Source organism: Cupressus sempervirens, chromosome 1 (assembly GCF_028749045.1).
Source record: "Cupressus sempervirens isolate cs-2001-9-10 chromosome 1, ASM2874904v1, whole genome shotgun sequence".
Classification (NCBI taxonomy): Eukaryota; Viridiplantae; Streptophyta; class Pinopsida; order Cupressales; family Cupressaceae; genus Cupressus; species Cupressus sempervirens.
Genome location: NC_143118.1, coordinates 428,201,457 through 428,229,418, shown reverse-complemented (window position 1 = coordinate 428,229,418; position 27,962 = coordinate 428,201,457). Strand labels below are relative to the sequence as shown.

At 35.5% G+C, this 27,962-nt stretch overlaps 1 protein-coding gene across 2 annotated transcripts in view; it reads right to left on the bottom strand.

The window, feature by feature from the left end:
* LOC149578103 (rhomboid-like protein 19) overlaps nt 1–27,962 on the bottom strand; it is a 179,506-nt gene that overhangs the window by 134,571 nt on the left and 16,973 nt on the right. For both annotated transcript variants that reach the window (XM_089827562.1, XM_089827563.1), the window contains exon 2: nt 25,830–25,954. In XM_089827562.1, coding sequence (XP_089683688.1) covers nt 25,830–25,954 — 125 coding nt within the window. The remainder of the gene's footprint in view (nt 1–25,829; nt 25,955–27,962) is intronic.

Sequence of the window (27,962 nt, the reverse complement as noted above, 5' to 3'; positions counted from 1 at the left end):
TAAAGAGAAAACTGAGTATCATCCAATGCCTCACGAACATACTTAAGGTCCATGTTGAGCTCCTTAATCTCATTTCTTTCTCTATTCAACTAGTCAGCATATATTTCAGCAACCTTAAGAATATAATCCCTGTCGGAAAGCAAACATAAACAATCTGATTTCATAATTTCAAGAGTTGTTTTGATCACCTATAAATCAGCAACAAGTCAATCTCCTTCCTCCCCCTTTTGAGCCTTCCTATAGAGATCCTCAACGATCTTGTCAGTGCTGTCATAACGTACCAAAGATGCCACAACCATGTCTTCACTAACCTTTAGTTGGTTCTTTAAGGTATGCATTTCATTATTGTCATGTTGAGGCAGTTCATTGTCTTGCAGTGTCATCTTAGATTGCTCCTCTAAATTCTTGTCATGGGTATCAAAAATATAAGGTTCATCATACAGTAATTCCAATCTGCTATTACCTTGTGTGCAACCGACCTCATCAACCTACTTGTCAAAGCTGGCCTCCAAATCACCAACGTAGAAACTTGCACCCCATGTAACATCTTCCATGTGATCACGGGAAGGCTGTAAATCAATGGTAGTTAACTGCTCTTCTTTTTTAAGACCCTCTATTAGATGATTTTGGTCTACTGAAAATTCTTTATAGACATTTTTGCATTGGTCCTTTGCAAGGAGATCCTGAACCAATTCCAAATACTTCCTTTTTGCCATATGAGACTTATTTTGCTGCTCTAGATGAAAATTCATGTAATCACTGAATGATAAATCATTCTAAATTTGGGTTGGAAGTTCTTTATACTCTATATAAATGTTGAGTATTTCTGCTCTTATATCGGATTCGGAATTCTAGGCTAACTGCTCTTGTAGCTTCATCGTATCTTTCCTGATTTTATCCAAATCTTTTCCCATTCCTGAATGTTGTTATCCTATTACTGTAAGACTGATAACTGGTACATTCTTTAATTGACACAGGAAATCAAAATATCCTTAATGGAATTTTGACAAATAGTTTGCATTTGTCCTAGGTACGAAAGCTCGACTCCCCACCATACAGTAGATATAGAAATGTTTTCAAGGTAATTGCACAAAGGTGTTCAAAGATTAATTACACTCATGTACAACAACACTAATCCGTTTATCGCATTATGATTATTATGTTACGTACATGCAATGAAGGTTAATAGCCTAATACAATTCAATCATTACAGCCTCAGTGCTTAATATAACAAAATAATGGCTCTACAAAGGTGCACCTAAATATTGTCAATGATTTCTTAGTGTTGCAAACTAATTGTCTACTGACTCCTGCTAACTAACGCCTTATGGAAGTAACTAATAGGATTACCTTCCCAAATAGCACTGCTTCTAGCAATACCTGATGGTAGCTATGCAATCACCCACAAGCACTCTTCACACTTTTCGCTACTAAAAATTGGCTCCAAAAGATACACCCAACTTTTCTATGACCTGATAAAATTCAATTCTCACCATTAACTATTAACTATAATTAGTTTTTATCTCGAAAGTAAAATGATTGCTAGAAATCTTCATAAGTCTAAAAGATGGGTACTGAATTGTAGCCTTCCTTTTCAGCCACTTCAATAATGGGAGCCAGTGTACGAACAGTTTCAACTGACTCAGATAATCTATTCAAAAAGATTAATCAATGCAATCCTTCATTCCATTGCAACTGTAACGGTTCGAATTTGTGGCCATTCACCGAGAAGAATATCTTAAAGGTTGTGCCAAGACCAAGAATTTGTGTAGCTTTCCCAAAGCCGACATATTTTTGAACTGCTTTTGAATTTGACTTTTCAATTCATGCCCATTTTGACCCTTCCACAATCCAGCTTCGTCAAATGGAATTGGACAAGCTACTTGCAGAAAATCACTATAAACAAATCACTTCACCAATAAGAGAGTATTTTTATCTTCCAAAGGATTTCCGGTGCTATTCTAAGCAAAATAAATTGTCCACCCAGCTTCGCAACACGATTGATTGCATAACAAATAAGATGAAGATCCTTTTGTGCTACAAGTCTGGTTATGCATGCAACTAGGGGAATTAGCTTTGCTTCATCTGCATCAATATATTGGACAACCACCAGGAGCAACGTGTTTCATTAACATATGTTGGTGAAACTGTTGTGACAACATTACTATAAACAACGCCTCCCTTCAATAAACTCAAAAGCCCAGGATTATGCCCAATAATGCAATCATCAAGTGCCTTGTCAATGCTGCTATACACCGACCCATCAAGTCCACGCACAGTTAACTGCTCATTCCTATTTTCTAGTGATTTGTGTCTCTTCAATAACAATGGCATGAATGATTTTTCTAAAATAACGTCTCTACTACTAATCCCCTACAAATACTTTTCTTTTGCCAGAGACATTACATTATGATCATTTCTTTTTGAAAATGACTAACTGACAAGAAATACCTCCACACAAACAACACATGATAGGTGTTAACGAACAAGAAAAGGAAACTCCAATTCATTTCCCAAACTGTAGTCTCACAATCTCGTCACGATAACTTTGCTTCCTTCAATCTGAGACTGTTAATACTCCTTCCTTAGTGCATACACAACATAAATATAGTTACAATCTCTGCAGATGTATTAATAATGCATCTTCAAACACATGCTACACTTATTTCAAGCACATTGTTTATCTTCACAGTTACTGCATGCAACCGGTATTCACGATAAAAATTTCGTCTATACCAAAAATTGTTCAATACCACTGTTATGTGTTATTGTTGTTTCCCAACTCTAACTCTTATCTCGTGATGCATTCCTTCTTGAGCATACACTCAAACGCTGAATCGCTTTAAAATTCATTCGACAATATCCACAAATCTTGTTACAATAATGACTCCCTGTAAGATTTCTACATTCCAAGATGCTCCATTGCCCTTTTCCAATGTCGACACTAGTTCATATTCACTGTCGTATTTTGTATTTAACTGCCCATGCTTCATCCCTAGTCATTTGTTTATTTTGTCTCCTTTCGATCTATGATTTGTCCCAGCATCTCCTATGGGCATTTCAACATTTATTAACTTAGATATTCCATTAAAAGGATCTACTGAATCAAATGTCGTCAATGCAAAATATGGAGATGCTACAATTGCTCCTTGTGCATCTCTCTCCTGTGTTAATCCTGATGTAACTAGGGAAGAAGTTGTCCTAGTCTCCGCATCAAATGACGATAATAGATGTTTATCAGTGGCATTTATTAACGAGTGTGAACCTTTTGTAGAGAATAGTAACTCTGCAATATATCGATCAAATGGGTTGGTTTATGTCTCCACATTTCAGAATAAAGTATCACTGCTCTTCTATTTTTATAGTCATAGTCTTCACTGGTATAGGAATAGATATATGATTACGTAGCACAATTTTGTTATGTATGAATACTACCAAACATGCTTTTAGTGTTGCTTTTGTTGTACAGGTCTAACTTCTATTGTGATAGATTTGACATTGATGAGGACGGAAATATGAACAACTTTCACTTCCACGCGAGTGCTCGGTAAGCTGGAGATTAATCAATATTTTGCGATTGATTTCCTTGTCCACGTATGTTCACCAGGGACACTCGAAAAGAAACTCAATGTGACCATTTCCAAAAATCTAACCAAGCCGTTATAAATTCCATTGTTATTAAACCTCACAGGCTAGCAAGACCTTTAGCTCTGATACCATTGAAATATCCCAGATCGGATATTTACTCGATTTCTTTTTTCAACAATATATTTGGGACTTAAACACAGGCATATGTATTACGAAACACAATAGAAACCAGTAGATTTACCAATAGATATTAACCCATTCTTTCTCAAAATAAGATTCAAGATTCAAACATATGGAAATGCATTACAAACCAACAAAATGAAACCAATAAACTCTCATAAAACTCCTTAAAATAACGTTATTGCATTATACAACAGCAATACAATAACCAGCATTCAAAATCCAATCTTAAACATAGTTTTACAATCAGATTTGAACACAAAGAGAACCTATAAGCACATACGAGACACCTAAAGTGATGTCTCCACAAACAATGGGTTTGCATCCACTGTCTACAAGCACAAGGGCTACGTCCTTCCACTGGCTCAAAGCTTAAGCTTTCCAAATATCTTTCGAAAGAAAGAACTAAAATCTGAATCATAAATCAAGCATCCCCAAATGAATGAGTCTCTCCTCATTTTATTCTCACAGCTGTGACTCTTCGATTCCCTTCCTAATTTTTCGTCTTATCTCTCCATGTCCTTTTTAGCCCACTTTATAATATTAAATTGACCTTTTATAATTTGAGTCCATGCTCTCCAAGTCAATTTTAATATTATATAAAATTGTTTTTAACTTTTCTAATGTCCCAAAAAGGGGACATTATACATTTGCTATGGGAACTACCATATGTTATCCTTGTCACTAATTTTCTCATTAGTTTGCAATATCAGTGAATTCTACAAAATTTTATTTATTTTATTATCCTCAAGTTTTGAGTAAACCATTACATTCCTCCATACCTAAACCAACCGATTTAGTGATCATTATCAGTTGCTTGTACTTGAGGCCTTGGCAACAAGTACAAAGAATGGTGATCTGGAAGTTCATAATATGTGTTTGTATTAAAAAGCCTGTGAATAAGGGGTTACACAAATCACAATAAATATAAAAAAGATGGTTTAATAAGAGTTGAGAGAAATCTTTTAAAGAGAACATTTGGAAAACTCTGAATTTTCATAGCTTGTATTAGAAGCTTTTGGTTGTTTAAGGCCCTAGGTGTTTTATGATAATTCAACACCAAATGACATTCAGAATGTGTAAAACAAGCTGAAACCTATAATACGAAGTTGTACTGGTGCATAACAATTTGCATTTGTCAGAGGCAACGAAATCTTAATGTCTTCACCCCTATCTCGGGTGGAACTTGTATCATTTACCAAGATTCCACCATTAGACTTTGCAGGATCCTGGTTTGCGCTGTCCAATGTCTCAATGCCAGACATGCTGTAGACGATCAAAGAAAATTCTGGCACTATTTTTGCAGTCTCTGTTTTTAAAGATGAATAAACGTGTTTCAATTCCTAATCTTAGAAAAAAAATATATCAAGCTCCAAAATTATTCATCAAACAATTTAAAAGAGATACATTGATGCTAGCCAAATTTTAAATGGTTCCTTTTATAATATCAGTCAGAAGCTTCAACATAATTCGAAATAAGGCATGCACTGAAGAATAGAAGTTGACAAAAGAGGTCCATAACGAGCTTCAATGCCATGTTAGACAAAATTGTCATTGATGTCAAAAAGTGTTGAAGCACCTTGTACTATGGATTGAATGTAGCATTGTATTACCATTGATGGATTGATGTTTGATTGGCATTCATGATCTTTATATGACCAATCTGATATTTTTGGGACATCTTTAAAGAAGGATATTCAGGTATAGATATAAGGAAAGCTCAGTTTTATTAAAGATATTCCTCTAGATCACTTTGACAGTGATGGCGGAACAAAATAAAGTTCTGAGTTCTGTTCAAGAATCAATGCAGTTTAACAGATATGTTACAAGGGAGACATTGTTAGAAGAACAACAGAATGTTTTCATTACACTTCCCAATAATCTGTGTGATTCTCAGTAGCAGCAGAAAGGTGGAACTGGCATATCTACCCGATATCAGGTCTAAACTGAACATTTTCTAGTGGCATAAATACCCCCACGATCCTATTATTGGTGTTGGCAACTCCTGATATTGGCAAAGAATTCTGATGCAATTCACTCTGCATTTTAAACCAGCTTAAGTATTGGCCAATAGCATTGAAAATAATAGAAGTAGTGGTGACAAGAATTCTATTCTACAGTTGCTGTCGTAACTGAACTTCACAAAAAGACATAGTGACTCTTCCACAAAAGTTTCTGATAAAATCTCTAGTTATCAGTGGAGCAAGATGCTATATCAGAATTGGGATCTGATTGTGGGCAGAGATTTGAGGGAATAAACAGAAATATTTATATATGTTCTACACATCGAACTGTCTGGGCATAGCAGCAATGTTCATATATGTTGTCCACATCGGGCTGCCTTGACATTGGAGCAAACTTACTTATCCTCTCAGTTATATCCTTCTATCAATACTGATACTCCAAAGTGGTGATTAGCTATATCTGTTTGTTTCCAAGTGGTTCTAATTGATTTTACCAAAATGGTATAATATTTTGAAGGATTTGTGTGAAAATATTTGTAGAATAGAGGAGTCGATCATGGTCGTGTAGACACCACAATAGGCAGAAAAATACCGAGGTAACATCTTATGCTCTGAAAGATATTCTGATGAAATGAATTTATTAGAATGCTTATGCAATGAAAGAAGAAAGTCTGTAACGTTCGGTGAGAAAGAATTGTAAGATCATTAGGTTCGGTGCCAATAAGATACCTAGTGGGTGCCCTCAACAGGGGTTGGTGCTTCTTTAGAGTTTGTGCTCTAAAATTAGGAGTTGGTGAATCCTTAGAATTGGTACCCTTAACAATTGTAATCAGTCTTTCTATGAAGCTGGATTAGGACAGTAGATCCTAGCAATATTTCTTGTAAAGTTTCTGCAAATTCTTTGGACTGATAGATTTAATTCGACCTTCTCTATCTTCTTATAACTTGCTGCGAGTAACTTCAGATTATTGCCTTTAACCGGATTAGAAATGTAAATCAGAATTCTGTCTTTTACTTCTGCTATTCGTATGAGGGCAGTAATGACTAAGGAGCAGACTTGTATTAATTTTGTGTGCTCTTAGACTTCATCCTTACCCTCTATAAGTATAGGGATTAAGAGACATGTCCTTAGAAAGGACATGTATCTTCCAAAAATCATTTGCTTAACCTGTAGAAGTTGGCGACTTTCTAGGAATAATTAGATATTAATCACAAACCAAATAATGGTGTTAGATTAGTATTAAACTAAACCTCTAAGGATAGACACTGATCTTGCAAAGGAAAAAATGCAAAGATTTAAACCTTTACTTATTATGCTATATCAGATCTGATCGATCTGTTATCAGATTAGTATGTTTTAACAAGTTACAGATTTAACACTCCCTCTTAACTTGATAATCATACTGAGAGATATCATATCTAGCAACATCAATAAAAATGACCAAACAAGAATTGATACTCTATATCTATCTGAATCTCCTTAGCATGTGGTATCATAGAACACATCATACAATGTCATATTACTAAGCCTATAGTATGACAAATCACTGCTACTAGTGATAACAGTATTGCAAAGAATACAATGTACAGGATAAATCTAAAGAGTAATTTAATTTCTTCATTTATCCAAGTTGTGACTCATAGATATTGGTATTTCTATATCACGACATGATCCTGAGTTTAAGACCTTCCAAAATACAAGATAAACCTGAAGAATACTAAAATTCTTCCTTTATCCAAATTGTGACTCATAGACATAGCAATGTCTACATCACAATATGATCTTAAACTCATCTAGATCTTACAATAGAACTCTACTGTTTAGCACATTATCTAAGAGATCGTCATCTCTCATAATGTCTTTTATACAAGTGTTCATTATCTCAGAGATCGTCACCTCTTAAATAATGAATACAAATGGTAGAGCCCATAACAATCAATAGCCTAACAAATAAAATTATTTTATACATAATTTGAAGAATACAAATGGATTACAATTCAACCATACCAAGTCTTCTCCTCAAGTGGTCTATCTTTACTCTAGATAGAGGTTTGGTGAGAATGTCTGCTGTCTGATCTGCAATGCAAATGTATTCTAATTTTACAAAATTCCTATCTACCATATCTCTTACATAATGGTAAGGAATTTCAATATGCTTGGACCTGTCATGAAAAGCTAGATTCACTGAAAGCTTGATGGAACTCTGATTATCACAATGAATAATTGTAGGATTCATGACTTGCCCAAATAATCCCACAATTAACTTCCTTAGCCAGACTGCTTCTCGAGAGGCCATGCGGCTGCAATGTATTCGGCTTCTATGGAGCTTTGAGCTACTGAAGACTGCCTTCTGCATATCCAAGATATCATTGTTGATCCTAAACTGAAACATCCTGAAGTACTTTTCCTGTCTTTAACACTTCCACCCCAATCTGAGTCAGTGAATCCATGTAAATCTAAGCCAACCTTCTCGTATTTGAGTCCAAAATTAAGAGTGCCTTGTAAGTATCTCATTATGTGTTTAACTGCAACTAGGTGAATGTCCTTTGGCTCACACATAAACTGGCTTAAAGCATTAAAAGCATAATAAATATCAGGTCTTGTATTTACTGAGTACATAAGGGATCCAACCATCTGTCTATAAAGAGTAGAATCTATGGAAGGTGATTCTACAGTTGCTTCTTTAAGTTTATGTAGATTAGTCTCCTTTGGAGAAGACATAGATTTGCAATTCCACATTCTAAATATCCTCAAAATGTATGATGTATACTTCCCTTGATTAAGTATGATACTGTCAGAATTATGCCGTACTTCCAACCCTAGGAAGCAGTGAAGGAGTCCCAATCTTTCATCTCGAGTTCTCTAATTAGATCTTTCTTGCATTGATCTATAAGATGATCATCACCTGTTATTAATAAATCATCAACATACAGTATCAGAATTACCATATCATCTTTATCTCTTTTATAATATAAATTTGGATCTACTTCATTCTTGGAGAATCCTAAGCCGATGAGATACTTATCAATTCTTTCATACCAAGCCCATGGAGCCTGTTTAAGCCCATAGAGAGCTTTCTTGAGCCTGCAAACAAAAATGTTAGGGTCATGAGTTTCAAATCCTTCAGGTTGCTCCAGATATACTACTTTTGTAATCTTTCCATTTAGGAATGTTGTTTTTACATCCATCTGATGTACTTTCCATCCCTTCGATGCGGCAATTGCTAAAATTGCTCTTATGGAGGTATATCTGGCAACAGGAGTAAAGGTTTCTTCATAATCAATCCCTTCTTTCTGAGAAAATCCTCTGGCTACAAATCTAGCTTTATACTTCTCAATGCTACCATCAGCAGCATGCTTTATTTTAAATATCCACTTGGAAGAAACAACAGATTTTCCTTTAGGTATTGGAACAATTTCCCAAACATCATTCTTCATAATAGATTGGTATTCTTCTGTCATAGCTTCTTTCCAAGCTGTATGTTAATAGCATCAAAAAAATTGGTTGGTTCTATTTTGGATAAATCACTCATGTTTGTTGTATAACTAGAGAATCTTTTAGGTCTTTTGCTTTCTCTGACTATTCTGGAAGGTGCAACAAAGTCTTGAGCTACCTCGACTATTTTAATGGCCTAAACTGGCCTTTTCTTTGAATTTTAAGTTTCTTCAAGATTCAAATTTGAATTTCATCTTCAATTTCTTCTAAGTTCTCCCTCTAGGACCCAGATTCACTGTTTCTTTCAGAACTAGATAAAGGAGAAGATTCTTCAAAACGTAGGACTCTTTTGAATGCTAGATCTTCTTCAAAAATTACATCCCTACTAAATTCAATACTTTTTTGTCCAGGTATGAAAATCCTATATGCCTTAGATGTTTCGCTATACCCTACAAAAATATCTTTCCTCCCAGAGGATTCCAACTTGGTTCTCTTTTCTTTTGGAACATGGATATATACGGGGCACCCAAAAATCCTAAGATGACTTATATTGGGTTTAACCTTAGTAAATACTTCTTCACGAGTTTTATCTCTAAGGTAAGAGTGAGGGCTTCTGTTTTGAATATAGACAACAATACAAGAGGCTTCTACCCAAAGATAATATTCTAGATTTTCATCAAAAATCATACCTCTAGCAGCTTCTATAATTATTCTATTCTTTCTTTCTGCTACCCCGTTTTGTTCTAGATTATAAAGAACGGTGTACTCCCTCTTAATCCCTAATTCTTTACAAAACCTTTTAAACAAGTCTGAGGTATATTCCCCTCCGTTATCAGTTCTAAGGGTTTTAATTTATGTCCTGAAAAATTTTCAGTTAATATTTTAATATTTTGAATTCTTTAAATCTCTTCAGAATTTCTTCTAATTCTTCACATTTTAAAAAGTAAATCCATGTTTTCCTAGAAAAGTCATCTATGAACAAAATCTAATACCAGAATCCTCCAAGAGAAGGAACAGACATAGGTCCACATAAATCTGAATTAATTAATTCTAAAACATTGTTTGTTTTTCTAGTGCTATCATGAAATAGACTTCTAGTGTTCTTACCCAGAGTGCACCTTTTGCATATGCTTGAGTGGTCTTTATTTAGTCTAGGTAATCCAGTAACCATCTTCTCCATAGTTGATAAGGTTTTGAAATTTAGATGCCCTAATCTTCTGTGTCATATTTCATTTATGTTTGCAGCTTCATGAATTGAGGCTTGAATAGGTCGACTAGATTCTGTATTCAATTCATACAAATATCATTTTCTCTAACCAATCAACTTTGCTTTCTTGATTGAGGAGGTCTTTGCCCAAGTTAATACTTTGTTGTCCACGAATGCAACATTATGCCCATCATCTTCAAGCGTTGTAATTGAGATTAGATTTCTTTTAATTCCTGGTACGTAGAGTACACCTTTGAGAAGAAGAGAATTTCCTGATTTTAGTTTCAAGGTGCAATTCCCAATCCCTTCAACGAAATGTGTTGAATTATCACCAATGGTAACTTCACCGTTAACCTTTTCTGATAAAGAATCTAGTGTTTCTTTGTATCCCGTTATGTGTCTAGAAGATCCACTATCAATTACCCATGCTTTACTTGAAATTTCATTTGATAGTGAAGAGTACAATACTCAATTCTCAAGATCATAGGTATCTTCTTCCCTAGTAACATTTGTACAGTTTGCTTGTTGTTTAGAATTTTCAGGACAATTAGATTTGTAGTGTCCAAACTTTTCACATTTGAAACACTTTATTTTGGATAGATCTTTCTTGGGTTTTCCATTATTTTGATTTCCCTTTTTCTTCTTGAAATGTTTCTTCTTGCCCTTATAAGAGTTTGTATTAAGAACATGAAGTTCTTCATCTTTTGTTTTCAGTTTCCCTCCTTTTTTCATTTTTCTGGATTCTTCTTGAAGACAATCGTTCTTAAGTCTGTTGAAGTCAGGAAATTTATCTCTGACACTTATTCCTTGTGAAAAAGTCTCCCATGAATCTGGTAATTCATCTATAGCCATTTGTGTTAATTCTGTGTCACTAATAATGGTTCCTATACTTGACAGTTTATCTCTAATGCCGACAACTCTTAGGAAGTAAGAATTTATTGATTCTCCTTTCTTTATCTGAATGTGTTTTAGTTGCCTTTTCAATGTGAGAACCCTAGTTGCATTGTTGACCTCATATGCATTTCGTAATACATTCATCATATCAAATGCAGTTTGATGTTTTGTAAGCATCGGTACGATATCATTTTTTACTCCATCTAATATGATTTGAATGGTTTTTCTATTTCCTCTACTCCAGATAGATTTATGAGGTTCAACTGGAGGTTGTTTGGATGCTCTATCAACAAATTGTTTTACATCATTCTCTTCAAGAATCATCATGATTCTGAATTTCCAGGCATAAAAGTGTTCTTTCCAATCAAACCTGTCCTCAGGTCTGATTTTGTATGTCATTGAAGATAGGAGATAGTTGATAGATATATATTAAGTCTGATTACTGAGTGTTGCAGAGCCTAGGTTCGACTACCAGAGCTCTGATACCATGTAAAGTTTCATCAAATTCTTTGGACTAGATATAGATTTAATTCGACCTTCTCTATCTTCTTATAACTTGTTGTGAGTAACTTCAGATTATTGCCTTTAACTGGATTAAAAATATAAATCAGAATTCTGTCTTTTACTTCTGCAATTCGTATGAGGGCAGTAATGACTAAGGAGCAGACTTATATTGATCTTGTGTGCTCTTAGACTTCATCCTTACCCTCTAGAAGTATAGGGATTAAGAGTCCAAAAATCATTTGCTTAACCTCTAGAAGTCGGCAACTTTGTAGGAATAATTAGATATTAATCACAAACCAAACAATGGTGTTAGATTAGCATTAAACTAAACCTCTAAGGATAGATGCCAATCTTGCAAAGGAAATAATGCAAAGATGTAAACCTTTACTTATCATGCTATATCAGATCTAATTGATCTGTTATCAGATCAGTATGTTTTAACAAGTTACAGATTTAACATTTCTCACTGTGGTTGTTTTCCCATTCTGGGACTTTTCTACATATATCATGTGCTATGACTCTCATGATTAAGTTTATTGATCAATTTGTTTTAAAGGATTAAGGATTTAAGTTGTAACTTGCCTATTGATTCATCCCCGCACCCGCACCCCCCAGTACAAAGGTAAGTTACATGATAATGCACAGGTGTGGAAACCAAGCAAATTCACTAAGATCATCATATTTATTTTCTAAATGTTTTGCATCTGCCTAGTTTATGCTGTTTCATTCAAATCTGTTGATTGCACTTCTCCAAAAATTTAAGTCGCCCACTTTAAAAGCTTCAATTTCAAGGCTTCTGATTGGCGAGTGAAATTTGAGCATATGGATATTGACTTGCAATTGTGAGTAATGAGAATGCAACTTCACATGTACTAGGGAGAATGTGTGAACTTGCACTTGTGATTGGATCTCAGAGACTTAATTTCAAGTGGTTTTTAGTGCATTTTGAACTAAATTTGGGTTATGAAAGGTCAACTATAAGTGGGATTACAATATCATGTTTGGTTGCACTTGTAGTTTAGAAAAATGAATTGCAACATTTCATGTGGGACTGAAACTTGAAGAATGCATTACAAGTGAAAGGAAATACAAGTTCGGTTGTACTTGTATTGGGGAAGAGAAACATAAAGTACAGTCAAGTCTTGAGGACCCAACTGCAAGTGAACTCGAACTTGCATTTGACCAAAAATTAAACATGCAACTCAAAATGTAGTTCCTAAGAAATTGCACCTAAGGCATATTATTATTCATATGACCTGAGTGTCAAATCTTAAGTGTGTGATAAACACAAAGGATTCACTTGTGATCCAATAAATTTTCTCATCTAGTTTGATCGGGTCAAAGTTGGTTGAGTTGCTATTATCTATTACGATAATAGATAGTTTCTATTATCTCTATTTAGTATCTAATGGTTATCTATTGTAATCTTCTATAAATATTAAAATGTTTCTAATATTTAGTTTTTTGTTTCTAGAATAGAATATTTCTATTCTTTACAATTGTTTCTTAAGGAAACACCATTAAGTCTCTTGTATAAATTGATCTTTTGATGTAATAACCCCAATAGGTTATAACTTCTTCCAACACCAAAAATCTTTATACTTCAGTTGTTTGACATTTCGTCAAACACTTTGCAAGCAAGGGTCCTCTGACTGATATAACTTTTCAGATTGCTGCAGTGATTCTTGTTTGGATTTGCCTCAAAGAGAATGCTTACAAAAGACTCCAAATTGTCTAAACAATGACCTAACATAAACATGCAACTAATTTTGGCAATAGTGAATGCATATATGAGTTCTAATCATGAAAATGATCACCTACAACCAACTGGTATTTTAACAAACAGTTGGTATGCAAGCTAACTGACTGATAAAAAATGATATATTAACGCTCAAAGACAACTATTAATGACCAGCAATTGTATCTCCTTAATTGAGAATGAGTATCCAATACAATATTCATACTAAGTTAGCCAAGACTCTTGGCATTTACAAAGATATCAAAATATGATGATTGCTGGTAAAGTAATATGCACCTACAGCTGCCAATGAAAACTAATGCAATACTAAATATCTAACTTCAATACTCCCCTCTAGCAGTACGCTAATCACATGCATGATTAAATACAACTAAAGCCATGGATTGCTGATACCATTGTGAGAAATGTAAAAATGAATGATGTATCTATTAATGAATGATAGGTCTGATACGAAATGACAATTACAATAGCACTCTATAGTGAAAGGCAACTATGAAAATACACATCAGACCTGGCATATGAAGTCGCCTTAGAGAATAGATGTATTGCAATACCACTGAACAGAAAATAACCTCCTCAAGTGCCCAAGTCGTGCCTCTCTAGCTGTCGCCCCTAATTGTAAATAGCTGTAATAATTTTTTTGCTTTTTCGGATTTGCTTTTTCGGATTGCTTTTTCGGTTCTGCTTTTTCGGCCTGCTTTTTTCGGACTGCTTTTTTGGCCTGCTTTTTTCGAACTGCTTTTTCGGCCTGCTTTTTCGGCCTGCTTTTTGTACTCAAATATTTTTTCTCAATGTAGCACAAATAGAAAACTGAAGTATCTTCCTCCCAGCTGCAATAATTCAAGTGATATTTCACACCCTCAAAATTGCGCACCAATTGAGAGTTTTCGTTCTCAATGGTCAGTTGTGACTACTGCAGAAACCCTAGGCTCCACAATGCACATCAACAAACATCAACATCAACAATAACAAATCTGGATGATTAGAATGAAGCCCGAGGTGCCTATTTATTCTTTTTCCTCCACTTTCTCCAGAAGCTTCTAGAACATTATTTTGTTTTATCTATTAAGTGACTTTATAAAATATTTTATAATTCAAGTCACTTTATTAAATTAATTAAATATAAAGTTACCTTTTAATATCTATTTATTTGATAACTTTATAAATAATTAACTTAATACCACTTATTTATTTAATTAAAATAATTAATTAGTCATCCTCACAAAATATTCATTATTTTGGACAACCTAATTAATTAAATTAATTAAATCAAATTGCCTCTCAAAATGGGGACATGACATTTGATCATTGCTAATAACAAGCAAATATAAATTCCAATTGCTTCGTAATATGGTATCAGAGCCAATACTCTAAATTTTTTCAAAAATAATTATAATTTCTTGGTTGAAACTATCTGTCTTTTATTTTCAAACTATTTACAAGCATATTTGCTTCCAGCTCTCTCTATAATCCCACTAGGGTTTCTGTTTTGAGAGATCTAAATCCGCCAACTTCTAGTTCGGTTCTACAACCCATTTCTGTACAGCTCCATCTATTTTTCTGCACATTTCCGCCATTTTTTGCAGTAGGGCCATTTTTGTTCAAAATCCTAATTTTTGTACCGGATCAAAAAAAAAGTTACGAATTCTTGATGAACCTGTTGAGATCTCAACTAGGTTGTCTGTTTTTCTAGGTGTCTCAATTTTTTAGCAAGCCGATTCAAAAACTGACATGTTCTTTTTGGGTTTTTCGAGCTCTCTTCTAGGTCACCCTTAAAATTTTCTAGGTCTCTACTTTTTGAGGGTTGCATGTACTTGCATGTTGTTTGCATGGGTTGTTTTACCATGCAAAGTCTCGAATTTTGCCTCCCTTAAAAATTCTGGTGGGTTTTCATAATTTTTTCCCTCAAAAAAAATTTCTTATGGGTTTTCTTCTTTTTTTTTTTTCCCCTAAAAAAATTTCTTATGGGTTTCTATAACTTTTCCCTTAAAATTTTCTAATTTTGTAATTCGCAAAGTTGTGTGGGATTCCTTTGTGGGATTTTAAATTTTTCCTCAAAAATTATCTATTGGGTTTTACCGTTTTTCCTAAAAAACAAAGCTTTGTATTGTAAGGTTTGATTAATTTTTCACCTCAAAAATCGTGTTCAGTTTTTTCAGTTTTCTCCTAAAAATCATGGTTTTTTGCAGTTTGTTTTGGAGCATTATGCTCATCTGCAAAGTTTTGGAGCACTATCCAAAATACCATCAGCAGACATCCTTTGCTCCAGATTCAGAAGGCTCCGGGACAAAGAACATTCAATGCAACTATTGCCACAAGTATGGGCACATGAAGGTTGAATGTCGGAAGCACTTAGCTGCCCTATCTAAGCAATCTGATTCGCAACCCACAGCGAACAGTGGGAAGCACTCTGAGCAGATAGAATTTGCCTTTTATGCTTTTTGACAGCTTCGTGCTTTGGATAGATTAACCATTAAGGGAGGGTATTACTATTATAAATAGTTTCTATTATCTTTGTTTAGTATTTAATGGTTATCTATTGTAATCTTCTGTAAATATTAGAATGTTTCTAATAATTAGTTTTTTGTTTCTAGAATAGAATGTTTCTCTTCTTTACAAGTGTTTCTTAAGGAAACATCATTCAGTCTCTTGTATAAATTGATCTCTTGATCACTGTTAATAACAAGCGAATATTTTCCAATTACTTTGTAATAATTGCATGTCCTCATGACATGAATCCAATAATTTCTCACATCTAGTTTGATCAGGTCAAAGTTGGTTGAGTTGCTCCCTCTTTTTCCTCCACTTTTTCTCAACTCCTTTGCCTATATAAAGGAGTGCCCTCTTATTGTAAAAATCATCTTTTGTTGTATGGAAGAAAGCTATGCCAAACTTGTGCAAGCATAACTTTGATTGTGTAGTACCAATTTGGTAGAAAAGTGAATAAAAGAAGCAACTCGAATCGAAGCTTTGATTGGAAGCAATTGTGATAGAGCAAATTAGAAACTTTGACTGTAATTTGTGCCAATTGTCTTTGATTCATGTTATTATTGTGTCTTTAATCATAGATCATAGTGAGTTAAGAAGCAATCAGAGCCGAAGCTTTGACTGGGAGCAGTTGTGGTAATACATAGACTAGAAGCTTTGACTATAGCTTGTGTTATCATCTCAAATTCACGGAAAATAGGTAGAATTTCCCTACTTTTGGAAGTCTTTGTGCCCCAATGGTAGAGGTTATTCTTATAGAATAGATTAAAACAAGATCTAGAGCCAAACCAGTACACTTTCAATCAACCTTTGAGTTGGTGTTGGCTTATCGGTATCATCATTTCCAACTATTAGATGAAGTGTAGTTTAGAGATTTAATCTTGCCCATTACTCGCTTCGCGAGTAAGTGAATTCTTTCTTGAAAGTTAAGAGGAAAGAATAACACCCTTTACAAATCTCCTAACTTCTTGCTTACCTTGAGTTGATCCAAGGAATAGTGAGAAGGGGGAGCCTTCCCTTTAAGGTAGGAGAGACTCTGTCTCATATGTTGTGGTTGGTCATCTTATTTTGGGACTAGATTTTCACAAAACTGTCAGTTGTAAAATATTCACCCAACAGTTCACACGTCTGCAACGCAACACGTTTAAAACATGACGTGTTGCGACATTTTAAAACCAAACATATTATTATATTTGCAAAAAGCAACATGTTATGAGGCTTGCAAATCATGACCTGTTAAAATGTTTGTAAAACACATGTTATGAGGTTGGATTTATTCAAGCATTGTACAAGTCATTACATATTTAGAACTTGAATATAGACTTTAAAGTTGCATTTTGGGTTTGCAAGAACATGTTACAAATTTTAAACGACATTAATAAGTTGTAGCTTGTATTTCGGGTTATAAAGTTCGATTTACAAGTTACATAATAACATAATATTTTTACTTTTAATTACAAACTTGCAATAACATTTACAAAACCGGACATTACATAAGACTATATTAACCAAACCAAAGAACACTAAAACTCCAAGTCAAATCACATCTTAAGAAGGTGAAATGACCTAGCCTATCTGAAAATTGCTCCCTCTATGTTGATGATTGAAAATTACTAGTATTCTACTTTCTTGTGTTGTCTTTCGGATTTATGCAAATAAGAAGTTGTAGGTTTGTGTTGTTAGTGCAACGGGACTTCCCACGTTTTTGGATTGCTTACAGTATAATGAAAGAATAAATATAAATTTGAACAAACAATCTAATTCAAGAAAAAAAATTTAATAAGCAGCAACAAAACAATTTATTAGTCAGACATTACAAATACAATACTCAGGCTAGTCTATTCAGCTGGTTAGACCAACCTATGCAATTAACATTATTAGAATGGCTAAAGTGAATGTTGAGCTCCGACCACCTGGTAATGCAGCCTCAAGCATGAATGATGCTTCATCCATGTTCAACATTCACTTTGTTCTGCTATCGTGGCTATCAAGACTAGTCAATTTGTTGGACCCATTAAAGAATGTGTAGGCATCCTTAGACAAAGGCTAGTGTTTCAAACCAATCTAAGTATATGTTAACACATATTATACCCCAATCCAATTCATTTGATGCATGCATTGTCAAAGTTGATTGTTCTTCAAGACTGTTGATGGACTCCAATCCAATAGTATCCAGGCTGTCCCGCTAGCTACTCCACTCGCTAATTCCAATCGGACTGTCCTTAATATTCACGTTGTCAATATCCTAAAATCTCAAACATACCACTCAGCCCATTATGGAGGACGATGCCATACCAATCAGCCTGTTATGGAGGACGACGCCATACCAATGTGGTCCCAAACTCAACGGTAGTCAAGTAGCATCTTCCTATTCTCTATTAGCCCCAAGACCACCCTTAGGTTTTGATGTCGAGGTTGTTGGCCAATGGGGATTTTGTCCCACAGACCCTCACTCAAATCAAAGACCATGCCTCCTATCTCGAAGGTCCGCTCCACTCTACACTTATCTACATATTGTTTTTGCTGATTTTGTGCCTTTTGCATATTCTGCCTCAAATACCTTATGCTGTCCTGATTTTCCTACAATAGGTTTGTGGCCATCAACACTCTATTGTCACTAAAGGGAAAATCTATGTAATTTGGAGCATCATACCCATAGAGAGCCATGAAAGGTGTCATCCGGATAGACAAGTGGTATGTGGTGTTATAGCACTACTCACTTAGGTGCACCCACGTCATCCACGCTTTCTATTGCACAACTATGTAATTGAGGAGATCACCCTCAACCCATTTGTTCACTATCCCAACTTGACCATCCATTTGACGGTGATAGCTAGTGCTCGGGGTAAGTTCGGTCCCACATAATTTGAAAAGCTCTTGCCAAAAGAGACTCATGAACCTACTATTCCAGTCACTAACAATGATCCATGGCAACCCATGCAACCTGAAATTCTCCCTAAAGAATAATTTTGTCACCCGAACAATGGTATATGTCGATGCAATAGCAAAGAAATGTGCAAACTTAGTCAAACAATCCACTTCCTCATAAATACAATCCCGGTCTTGAGCCTTAGGCAGTAATAAAATCCATCGACAAGTTGTCCCACTTCCTCTCTAGAATGGGAAATGGCTGCAATAATCCACCAAGAAAAGAATGCTCGTGTTTATTATGTCGGCAAACTCTGCACTCCCTAACATGTTGCAATACATCTTTCTTGAGCCCCTTCCATGTGAAGCGCTCTCTTAGCTGTTTGTAAGTTTTAAATTATCCCCAGTGGTCCATCATAGGGGATTCACGCAAAGCTTTCAAGAGTTTTTGCTTGATAGAAGATTAAGGTACTAACCAAATCTGATTCTTATACATGGTCAAATCATTTAGCATTGACTACTCCTCATCTTGTGTTGAACCATCAATGATGCTCGAAGCCCACGTGTCATTTCCATATTCTGCTATGGGTGGGCATAGATAAAGAGGGGCGGTAAGCAATAGTTCTCCCATTAATCAGTGCCCATAGAATTATCAAGGCTCGGGTTGCAATTATAGTTGATAACCCTTAAAATAGTAAGGGAGATTATAGTTGCTGATTCTAGCTTCTGCTAGCAACTATAATTGGGGTAGGGCTAATAGGCGAACTATGATTCCCAATGAACTATCCCCGAACTATAGTTTCCCACCCACTTGAATCTTTACATTGCCCCCCATAGTATCCTCCCACCCACTCCTATGGAAAGCAGTAATTAACTTGGTTTGGCAAAGTGAGAAGAGGAGGAGGTGCTGCCCACCACAATAATTGGTCCTCAATGCCCCAAACCTAATCATAAGTGTGTGACCTAATTTCCAAGTTCAATGGCCATAGCACTTGGGAAGAGATGCAAATTTAGGGATTTGGAACCTACAGCTTTGAAGCCATAGGACTTATCAATAATCTAACTTTATTTTACAAGATGATTTTAATATCCAAAGAGAATTATTTTATGTAAAAACTAATTTTATGTTTCTTCATCGATGGTTCAACAATATAAGCTCATGAAGCTAAGCTCCCCATGAAAATGCCCCACGGCCAAAAAAATAAAGCTCCATATTGATAGGGCAATGAAGGATAGCCTGGAGTTATCTGGTGCACTGCTGTCATAGGCTCAAGGGGTCAACCTTTACTAATCTATATTTCAGATACTAGGAGAGAAAGAAAAAACATGCCAGAGATTCTCAATGCTCAAAGGTATAAACCATATAGATAGCAGTCATCAACAGTTAAGGGATGGAAAACTATCATGATTGAAGGAGACTGGGTTAAATTATTAAGGTTGTGCAATCAAGAAAAGCCAAGGCAAGGAGGATTGATAATTTAATTCCCATATTCAGGAGGGCTGGAAGAAAATTGGCTCTCATGACGTTTTCAACATATTTCCTTCCAGCATGTGTACAGAACTGGCAATAAGTTGGCAGATTGGTTGAAAATAAAAAATTGACTAAATGAAAGACAAATCATGGATGGGATATGGCCAGCACCATGTCTAAATGGTATTTATGCAATCTTAAAAAAAAAATTGCCAAGCATTTTCCCGTTCTTAAAAATGTTTATTTTCCTTTATTTTGTCTAAACATATGTATATTTGTGGTTGTGTCCTGTACCCTAAGCTGATTAGAGTTTGTTCACCAGTCTAGCTTGTGGAAGTCAGATGATAACATATCTCCTGCACTTCTCACAAGTAGTCATAGGTATGTTTTCCTTGATACTGATTCCAATCCTGTGTTGTGCCCTAAAAAATTACTACATTTGTGCTTCTGTCTTTGGGACTCGAATATAAACAAAAAATGCAGTGGGATTCTCAGATGGCTGGTTAGATTGCAGCCAAGGTTTCTAGTTTAATCCCTTCACTGGTATTATGTGAGCTCAAAGATATAAGATTGTGCAATCCATCGTTTAAACTGATATTCTGTGAGTCCCTTTTTTGGCCATATTTGTCTTTCTGAGTATGATTTGAGTGGACTGTATATATCCTTGTTCAGAAAATTGGAGAATTTATTGTTCGAAGTAAAGCTCCCTGTCAGAATGAAAGCCTTACTAATACTACTTCAGCACTAAGATACATAATCATGTCCTACTAAGTACAAATGCAGCTTACCATGACATGTTTGGCTGGACAAGGTGTTTGGCCTCAGAATATGGGCAGTACTTACTAGTAAGCCTGTGAGGAAAATCAGAAAAAAGAATGATTTCATTGATTATCAGTAGTCTTTTGCAGAAAATAAAGAAAAGGGATCCTGCTGTAAGTTTGGGGAAGGAAGGGCAACTTCAGGGACATTTCTACTGCAAATGCCAGATGTATTACAAGGGACTATTTGCAACTCATTGACAACTAATTGACGGTGTTAGTAAACAGATTTGTCCTCTCAAAAATACCTTCACATATGACCCTTAAACACCCAAAAAGAGAAGATAGGCTGAACTAACAGTTGGAAAGACTATCATGAGATTGATAGCTTCCCTCTAAATTGGGAGGTAGAGCTCCCTCCAAAAAGATATATAATGAATTAAATGCAGATTATGTCTTTAACCTGAAGACACGAAGGCTACCTCCAAAAAGATATTCAATGAATCAAATGCAGATTATGTCTTTAACCTAAAGACACGAAGGCCATTGACATTCACTCATCAATATGAAATGAATGTGTTTCCAGACAAGAATAATTAGGGAAAAAACCAACAAATGGCCAGCAGACCATTCACTAAATCTTCCCTATTGCAGAGAAATCGAAGGGACTTAAATACCTCAATCTGCAGAACTTGAGTACGTAAACCAATAGATTCATTTACTTGACATGACAATATAGAACAATATTCAAAATATGGAAGAAATAACCACCTGATCAATTTCAATCAGAGAAATAAATATTCAGACCTCAAGATCTGATATATATAAATTCCTCTTTATTTCAAACACATAACAAGACAACCACAAGATCATTCTGTCCCTGCAATCCTGTCAAGCTACCCGGAAAACAAAGCAGATCATACTAATTCCCTCCTATCTCCATTACAATCAATATTCGAAAAATGTTTCCCTCTCCCTGTAGCCACATGACTGTTGGAAAAAGACTCCTATAAAATCCATTCTCAGATAAACCTCATTCAGTTTTGATAATTGAATCTTGAAATAAAAACCCCAAAAAAAATTTACCTATCTTCAGCTTGCCCTCTATATCATTATAAAAGTAGTTTATACATTATAAACATGATACTTTTATAATATATGTCTTTATACGTGGACATGTGGCATATCTCTTGGGAAATATCCCATATTTTGACTTCTGTCCAATTGGCGGTGACAAAAAAAGAACTGATGGAATGAAAATCGCTTCACAGTTGGAGACTATCGTGGGAGCTTACTCTGTGAACCTGTGCAAAATATGTCTTTGTGGGTAATGTAAACTTCCTCATACACACGGGGCTCATTGCTTTTTCACTGTGGTTAACTTTGAATGACACACGAGCTTTTTTATTAGCTCTGGGTAGAAAATTTGGGCTCGTATTGATGTTTTGTTGCAATACTTCCATTTAGGCTCCAGGAGTATGCCAACAAACTTGAATTTGTTCGAGCAACATTTCATTAGTGATGGGAGCAACATTTCACTTCATTCTTGTCGATAAGTTGAGGGAATATTGCAAAAGAGGCTACTATTGTGGTGCCTTGACTACCCGCTTCTTGAGAATCCCGAATTACAAATCATTTGTAATAAATTTCATCTTCGAGCATGAATTAGTAAGGCGAACCTTTGAAAGGATAGGAAGCATATGGGAGATTGATGAATGGCAATGACCGTAACTTGTTGGAAACCCTTTTCTCATCACATAGCATGAACTCGATTCATGTTTTCATCAATGACCCGACAACTTAGTTCGGAAAACTCAGCATCAAGTTTATGAAGTGTTGCCATTCCTTGTGACCATCTAAGCTGCAATTTCTCACTTCATGCATTACTCAAATAAATACCCACATGTGTCTAAGCATCGTCAACTAACAAACATTACAATTTCATTGACATTTTGTCAAACAGTTCGTAGCGATCCCCTGCTTGCTCATTTGCAACATTGTTAATAGAAGAATCTCTAGTATAAGCAAAACTACGGCCTTGTTATTGATATATTGATTCCAAGCACTTCTCAGGAGTAGCAATGCTTCCTACACCATCAATGTTCTACTATACTCTGTCAACAAACTTATTTAGTCTGTTGAAGCACTGTGGAGTTACTAACACTAATATGCATCATTTTCTTTTTGCTAATTAACCAAGCAAGATCAGGCAAGGGTTACATTCTGCAATTTTGGAATGGTGGACTTGGGTAGAGATTCTCAAAACCGTCCATTCCATTCAGCTATGGTGTCTAAATAAATTGTTACTAAATTGTTACTGTCACATAGGTAGCATAGGATCTGCCACATCCAACCACTGGCACCCTCGACATCCATTGCTCACGAGGACGTCCCAATCCTGTTACCAAAAGCATGTTGTCTTTATAACTTCTTCCTTCGATGCTGCACAGGTTAACTTTGACTTGAATCAATTCAATTTGTTTAAATTGAAATGGAACCCGATAACAGTAGCCTAGCATCAATCTTGAATGCAGAGCCTATCCATCATATGTATCATGCCCTATCAAGAAAATTAATGGTATTACAAGACATAACACCTTGATGAGCCGTTTGGTATGAGTATGGACTCCCGTGACTTTTCCAAGTAGTTTTCTCCATGTGCATTATTCCTGTCGAACACTGCCACTAGCATTTTGCCAAACCGTTTACATGCTCCCATTTCCTTATTTGGATCGACTAGTGCCAATTGTGTTGTTGAGCACTCCACAATCACATGGGACATGCTTATCTATAACTTATTATCAAACATTACTTCATATCAGCTCTTGCTCTGTGAAGTTGAGGGTAAACGACCCAAACCACCTTTGAATTATATGAAAATAATAGTGCATAACTTGGGCGACAAGTCATTCACAATGATTTCCAATTAATTGATAGATTCTATCCCGTTGCCCTTGGGTAGGATCAACTCTAGTAAGATTATGAGCACATGCATAGGGAAAAGCAATGGTGCCAGATGGAGCTGCCTATAGGTCTTTATGCATGCCTTGATAATCCAGTGCATGGGAATCTGAACCTTTGGCTCATAATTACAGATAATCATTTCTTTCAATTGAAGAAGTTTCTCTTCTACATATTTACTGGACTGATTCAACAATTCCTCAACTTGTTTTCGGGGGGATAAACCCTCCAGAGCCATCTCCCTTATATCCATCTTAAGATTGAAGGCTCCAAGCATGCAGTTAAACCGACTTGGGCAATGGTCAAAGCCATCTCGATATACACAATTGAAAAATTCCTGACAATTGGGGCGACATCAAGACTCTGATATAGGTTTTACAAGTCCAATATAGGCCAGCGAATTGTTGGTTGGTCTTTTACCCACTTGCTTATATGTGTCAGTATCTCCAACACACTTTCTAAACTGTACTTTGGGCTGTACCTTTGAGTTTGAGCTTTCTATTTCTGATTGGATCACTACGAATCTGAAATTCTGAATCACTGAATCCGAACCATGAATTTAAATCTGTATGTTTGAACTGTTTAATCTCTGAACCCGAACTTGCACTTCTAAACTGACAAACCTGTGTTCTGAATTTGAACTTTGAACCTCAATCTTTTAGTTCAATGGTTCAAGAGGTCATTGAATGATGTGTTTATACAAGATGTCACTTCTATAAATGTATTGTCAACAAAAAAACTGATACCAAGATTGGGAAATTGAGCAGATTCTTCTTTTGGATTTGGTTTTAAGATTTTAAAAGTTGGGTGTCATACGCAAGCCAACAGACAGGATGATTTTTCAACATTTGCAGGTGGGCAGTGGGAAGTCTTTGCAATTGTTCTTAATGTGCATAGACTGTCTGTCTGCATTTAACAAGTTAAGTGAGTTTGACTTAAGAGATCCCACATGGATCAGCTTCTCTTATGGATCTCAGGGTCTGTCTCTCGTGGTTTCCATGAAGTCAATTTTCTGTTTTCTGTTCCAGCCCATCAGTTTTGCAAACACATTCATTATGATACAATGATTGCACAATTCGAATTACTATCTGAATTGTTCATAATTTTTACCAGATTCAAGAAGGACCTCTGTGGAAGAAAAGGATATCTTGGTTTAGATGGTTAAAGTCCCCTGCTCCTTGAGACTTGGATTGAATTTTTATTACTAGTTTGGCAAATTTGTATTAAGGGAGCTTGACCTTCCTGTTTTAATTTCTTGGTTGTCCTTTAGTAAAGAAGGAAGTCATACGGTGCATTGATTTGCTCCATTTGTTTTTTTTGTGGCTCTGGAATCCTTTAACTATAGGTAAGCATTATTTAAAATTAAATTTAAAAAAATAATAAATAATAAATATATTATGTTTTTATAAAATATTTTTGTATGCATTCCAAATAGAAAGAACCCTGTTCCAACTAGAAAGAACATAAATAGATCAACATCAGTATATCAATAGAAGCGCATAGTATTCGACAACTCAATAGAAAAAGTATTATTTCCTACTTTGTGTCATGAAAACCTTGCACGCATATAAGAACTTGATTCTAGGTTGACTGTTTCCTTGTGAGATGAAAAATAGCATCTTAAGTAATAAAAAAATTGCAAATGATTTTGAATCGTACAAAGCAAACTCAAGAAAGAAAGTGGTAAAGAACTTGAAAAGCAAATGTAGATTTTTATTAAACCCCTATATGATGAAAGATAGCAAATCGTACTTTCCTGGAACCAGTGCTAAGTAGTCAACTGCTGATGGAAAAATTTGTGAAATGACGTATCCAATGACAAGAACTGCTGCTAACCCTTTGCATAGTCTTGTAAACCCTGAGAATTGAGCAAGCCCCTGAGATCAACAATACTTATCTGTTATTTCAAGATATGAGCTTGAATCTACATATGTCTATGCATAACCTATCAAAATACAGTTGAACCGATGCAAACAAGCACTTCAAAGTTAGATCGATCAAGAACGAAATAACAGAAAAAAAAGAAACTATTAGATTATGTGCTTAGATCTCGTTTATGGATACTTACCTACATAATTGTGACAAAAAAAAGTGGCCTTCATGCTAGCTATATATCTCTACTGGACACTAAACAGACATCATATTCCCTTTGATGATCTTCCTACAATCCTAATATATATTGAATCTGTTTGTAGAGTTCAACATCCCTAAGACAACTCAAAATTCGCTTGCATTCCTCATCCTTTTCACAAACAGATACATTGATCATTGATGTGAATATATGCTAAAATCTTCACAGAGTGAAAAAAGGCTTGATCACATCATCAGACAAATGTTACAACCCTTTTCACCCGTGTGTACAAGATCAACCACGCTGCTAAATGCATTTAATCCCCCAATGCCAATAGTAAAGTTTGACATAAAGTCACCAACTGGTCAATGACATTGGTATATATGTAAACATAAAAAAAGACTCAAGGAAAGATGCATATGTCGTGCAATCACCCTAAGATGTAAGGAGTGATATAGCACAAGGTAATGCCCACCGTGGATGTTAAAAACACCAAGGAGCTTATGCATGAACACTAAAATACATCTGATTACTAACAGCTCAATGTTTCTACATAAAATTAAAGGGCTTCCACCATAGAAATATTCAATGTTAAAACAACAGCAGCAACACCCCTAGACAATGGACTTACACTTTACCAATTCATTGGAAATGAAAAATTAGTACTCAAATGGGATCTGGAGTCGATAGATCAGACGTTGCAGGACAGGTAATACAAGTCATAATGGTCTGTAATGTCTTCGTTTTTTTAGCAGGTTCCTAGAGTTGGTTGAGTCAATTCATTTAGCGACCCTTGTGGGCTCACAAGGTGATTTGGGGGTCTCAGTTGCGAACTTACTATTTTTAGTAAGTCTATTTTGGCAATGCAGTGGGTGGCTCTGGCAGTTGGTCCTCACCTATAGCAGATGCGATTATCATCGATGTGAGCTCTTATTTATTAATCAATTATTAAGTTGCATTATTATAATAATATTTTATTATAATAATGTCATTAAAAGATATTTCTAAAAAGTTGTGTTGGAAAGTTTTAAGAGCTGAGTTCTTTTAGGAAACTTGGCAGTTTTTGGAGTTGAGTCTTTTTGGAAACTATTGGCAAAAAGGGTTATAAATACAAGTTCATTTCATTGAAAGAGGCATCAGATTAAATATTATTTTTCTTTGTTGTCTTTGTGACACTTTCTGAAGGTTTGAATTTTGTGCCCTTGCTGTTGTTCTGAGGTGTTCTACATTGCTTAAGTATAGTGGAGATTAGAGTTGTGTATTTTGGAAATTTGTTGGTGGCTTCTCCTACTATTTTCACTGTGACTGAGAAGCCAATCATTTGGTAACCAATCTGGAGTGACTGATGGTTTCTTTAATTCATTGCTGAGGGTTTGATCTATTTGGAGGGACTGTTATTGTCTTGTGAACACCTGCAGTAATGATTAGAGTTTGTTTGTGATTGGGTGAGCTTCCGTGCTACCTACTGGGCAGCGTTTGCCATTTTCACTGACTGCCATTATTGTTAAGGCAGCATTTAATCTCCTAGACAAGCTGTGATCAGAAAATGTCGACCTGTGTTGTTTTTTTCACGCCTGCGACTACCCTTTTGAGGCTTGTGTTCACTGTTGCAGACCTGCGTTTCATTACTGGGGACCACCATTTCAATATTTGGGCCTGTGTGGATGCTCTAAGATCCACATTGTTTCCTGCAAGCTCACGTGGGGTTAGGACGAGGCTGCGATTCATTCTTTGAGGACAGTATTTGTCCCTAACTGCCAGTGTGACTTTGGGAAATTGCTGCATTTGTCCAGGTTCCATTGCAATAAATTTAA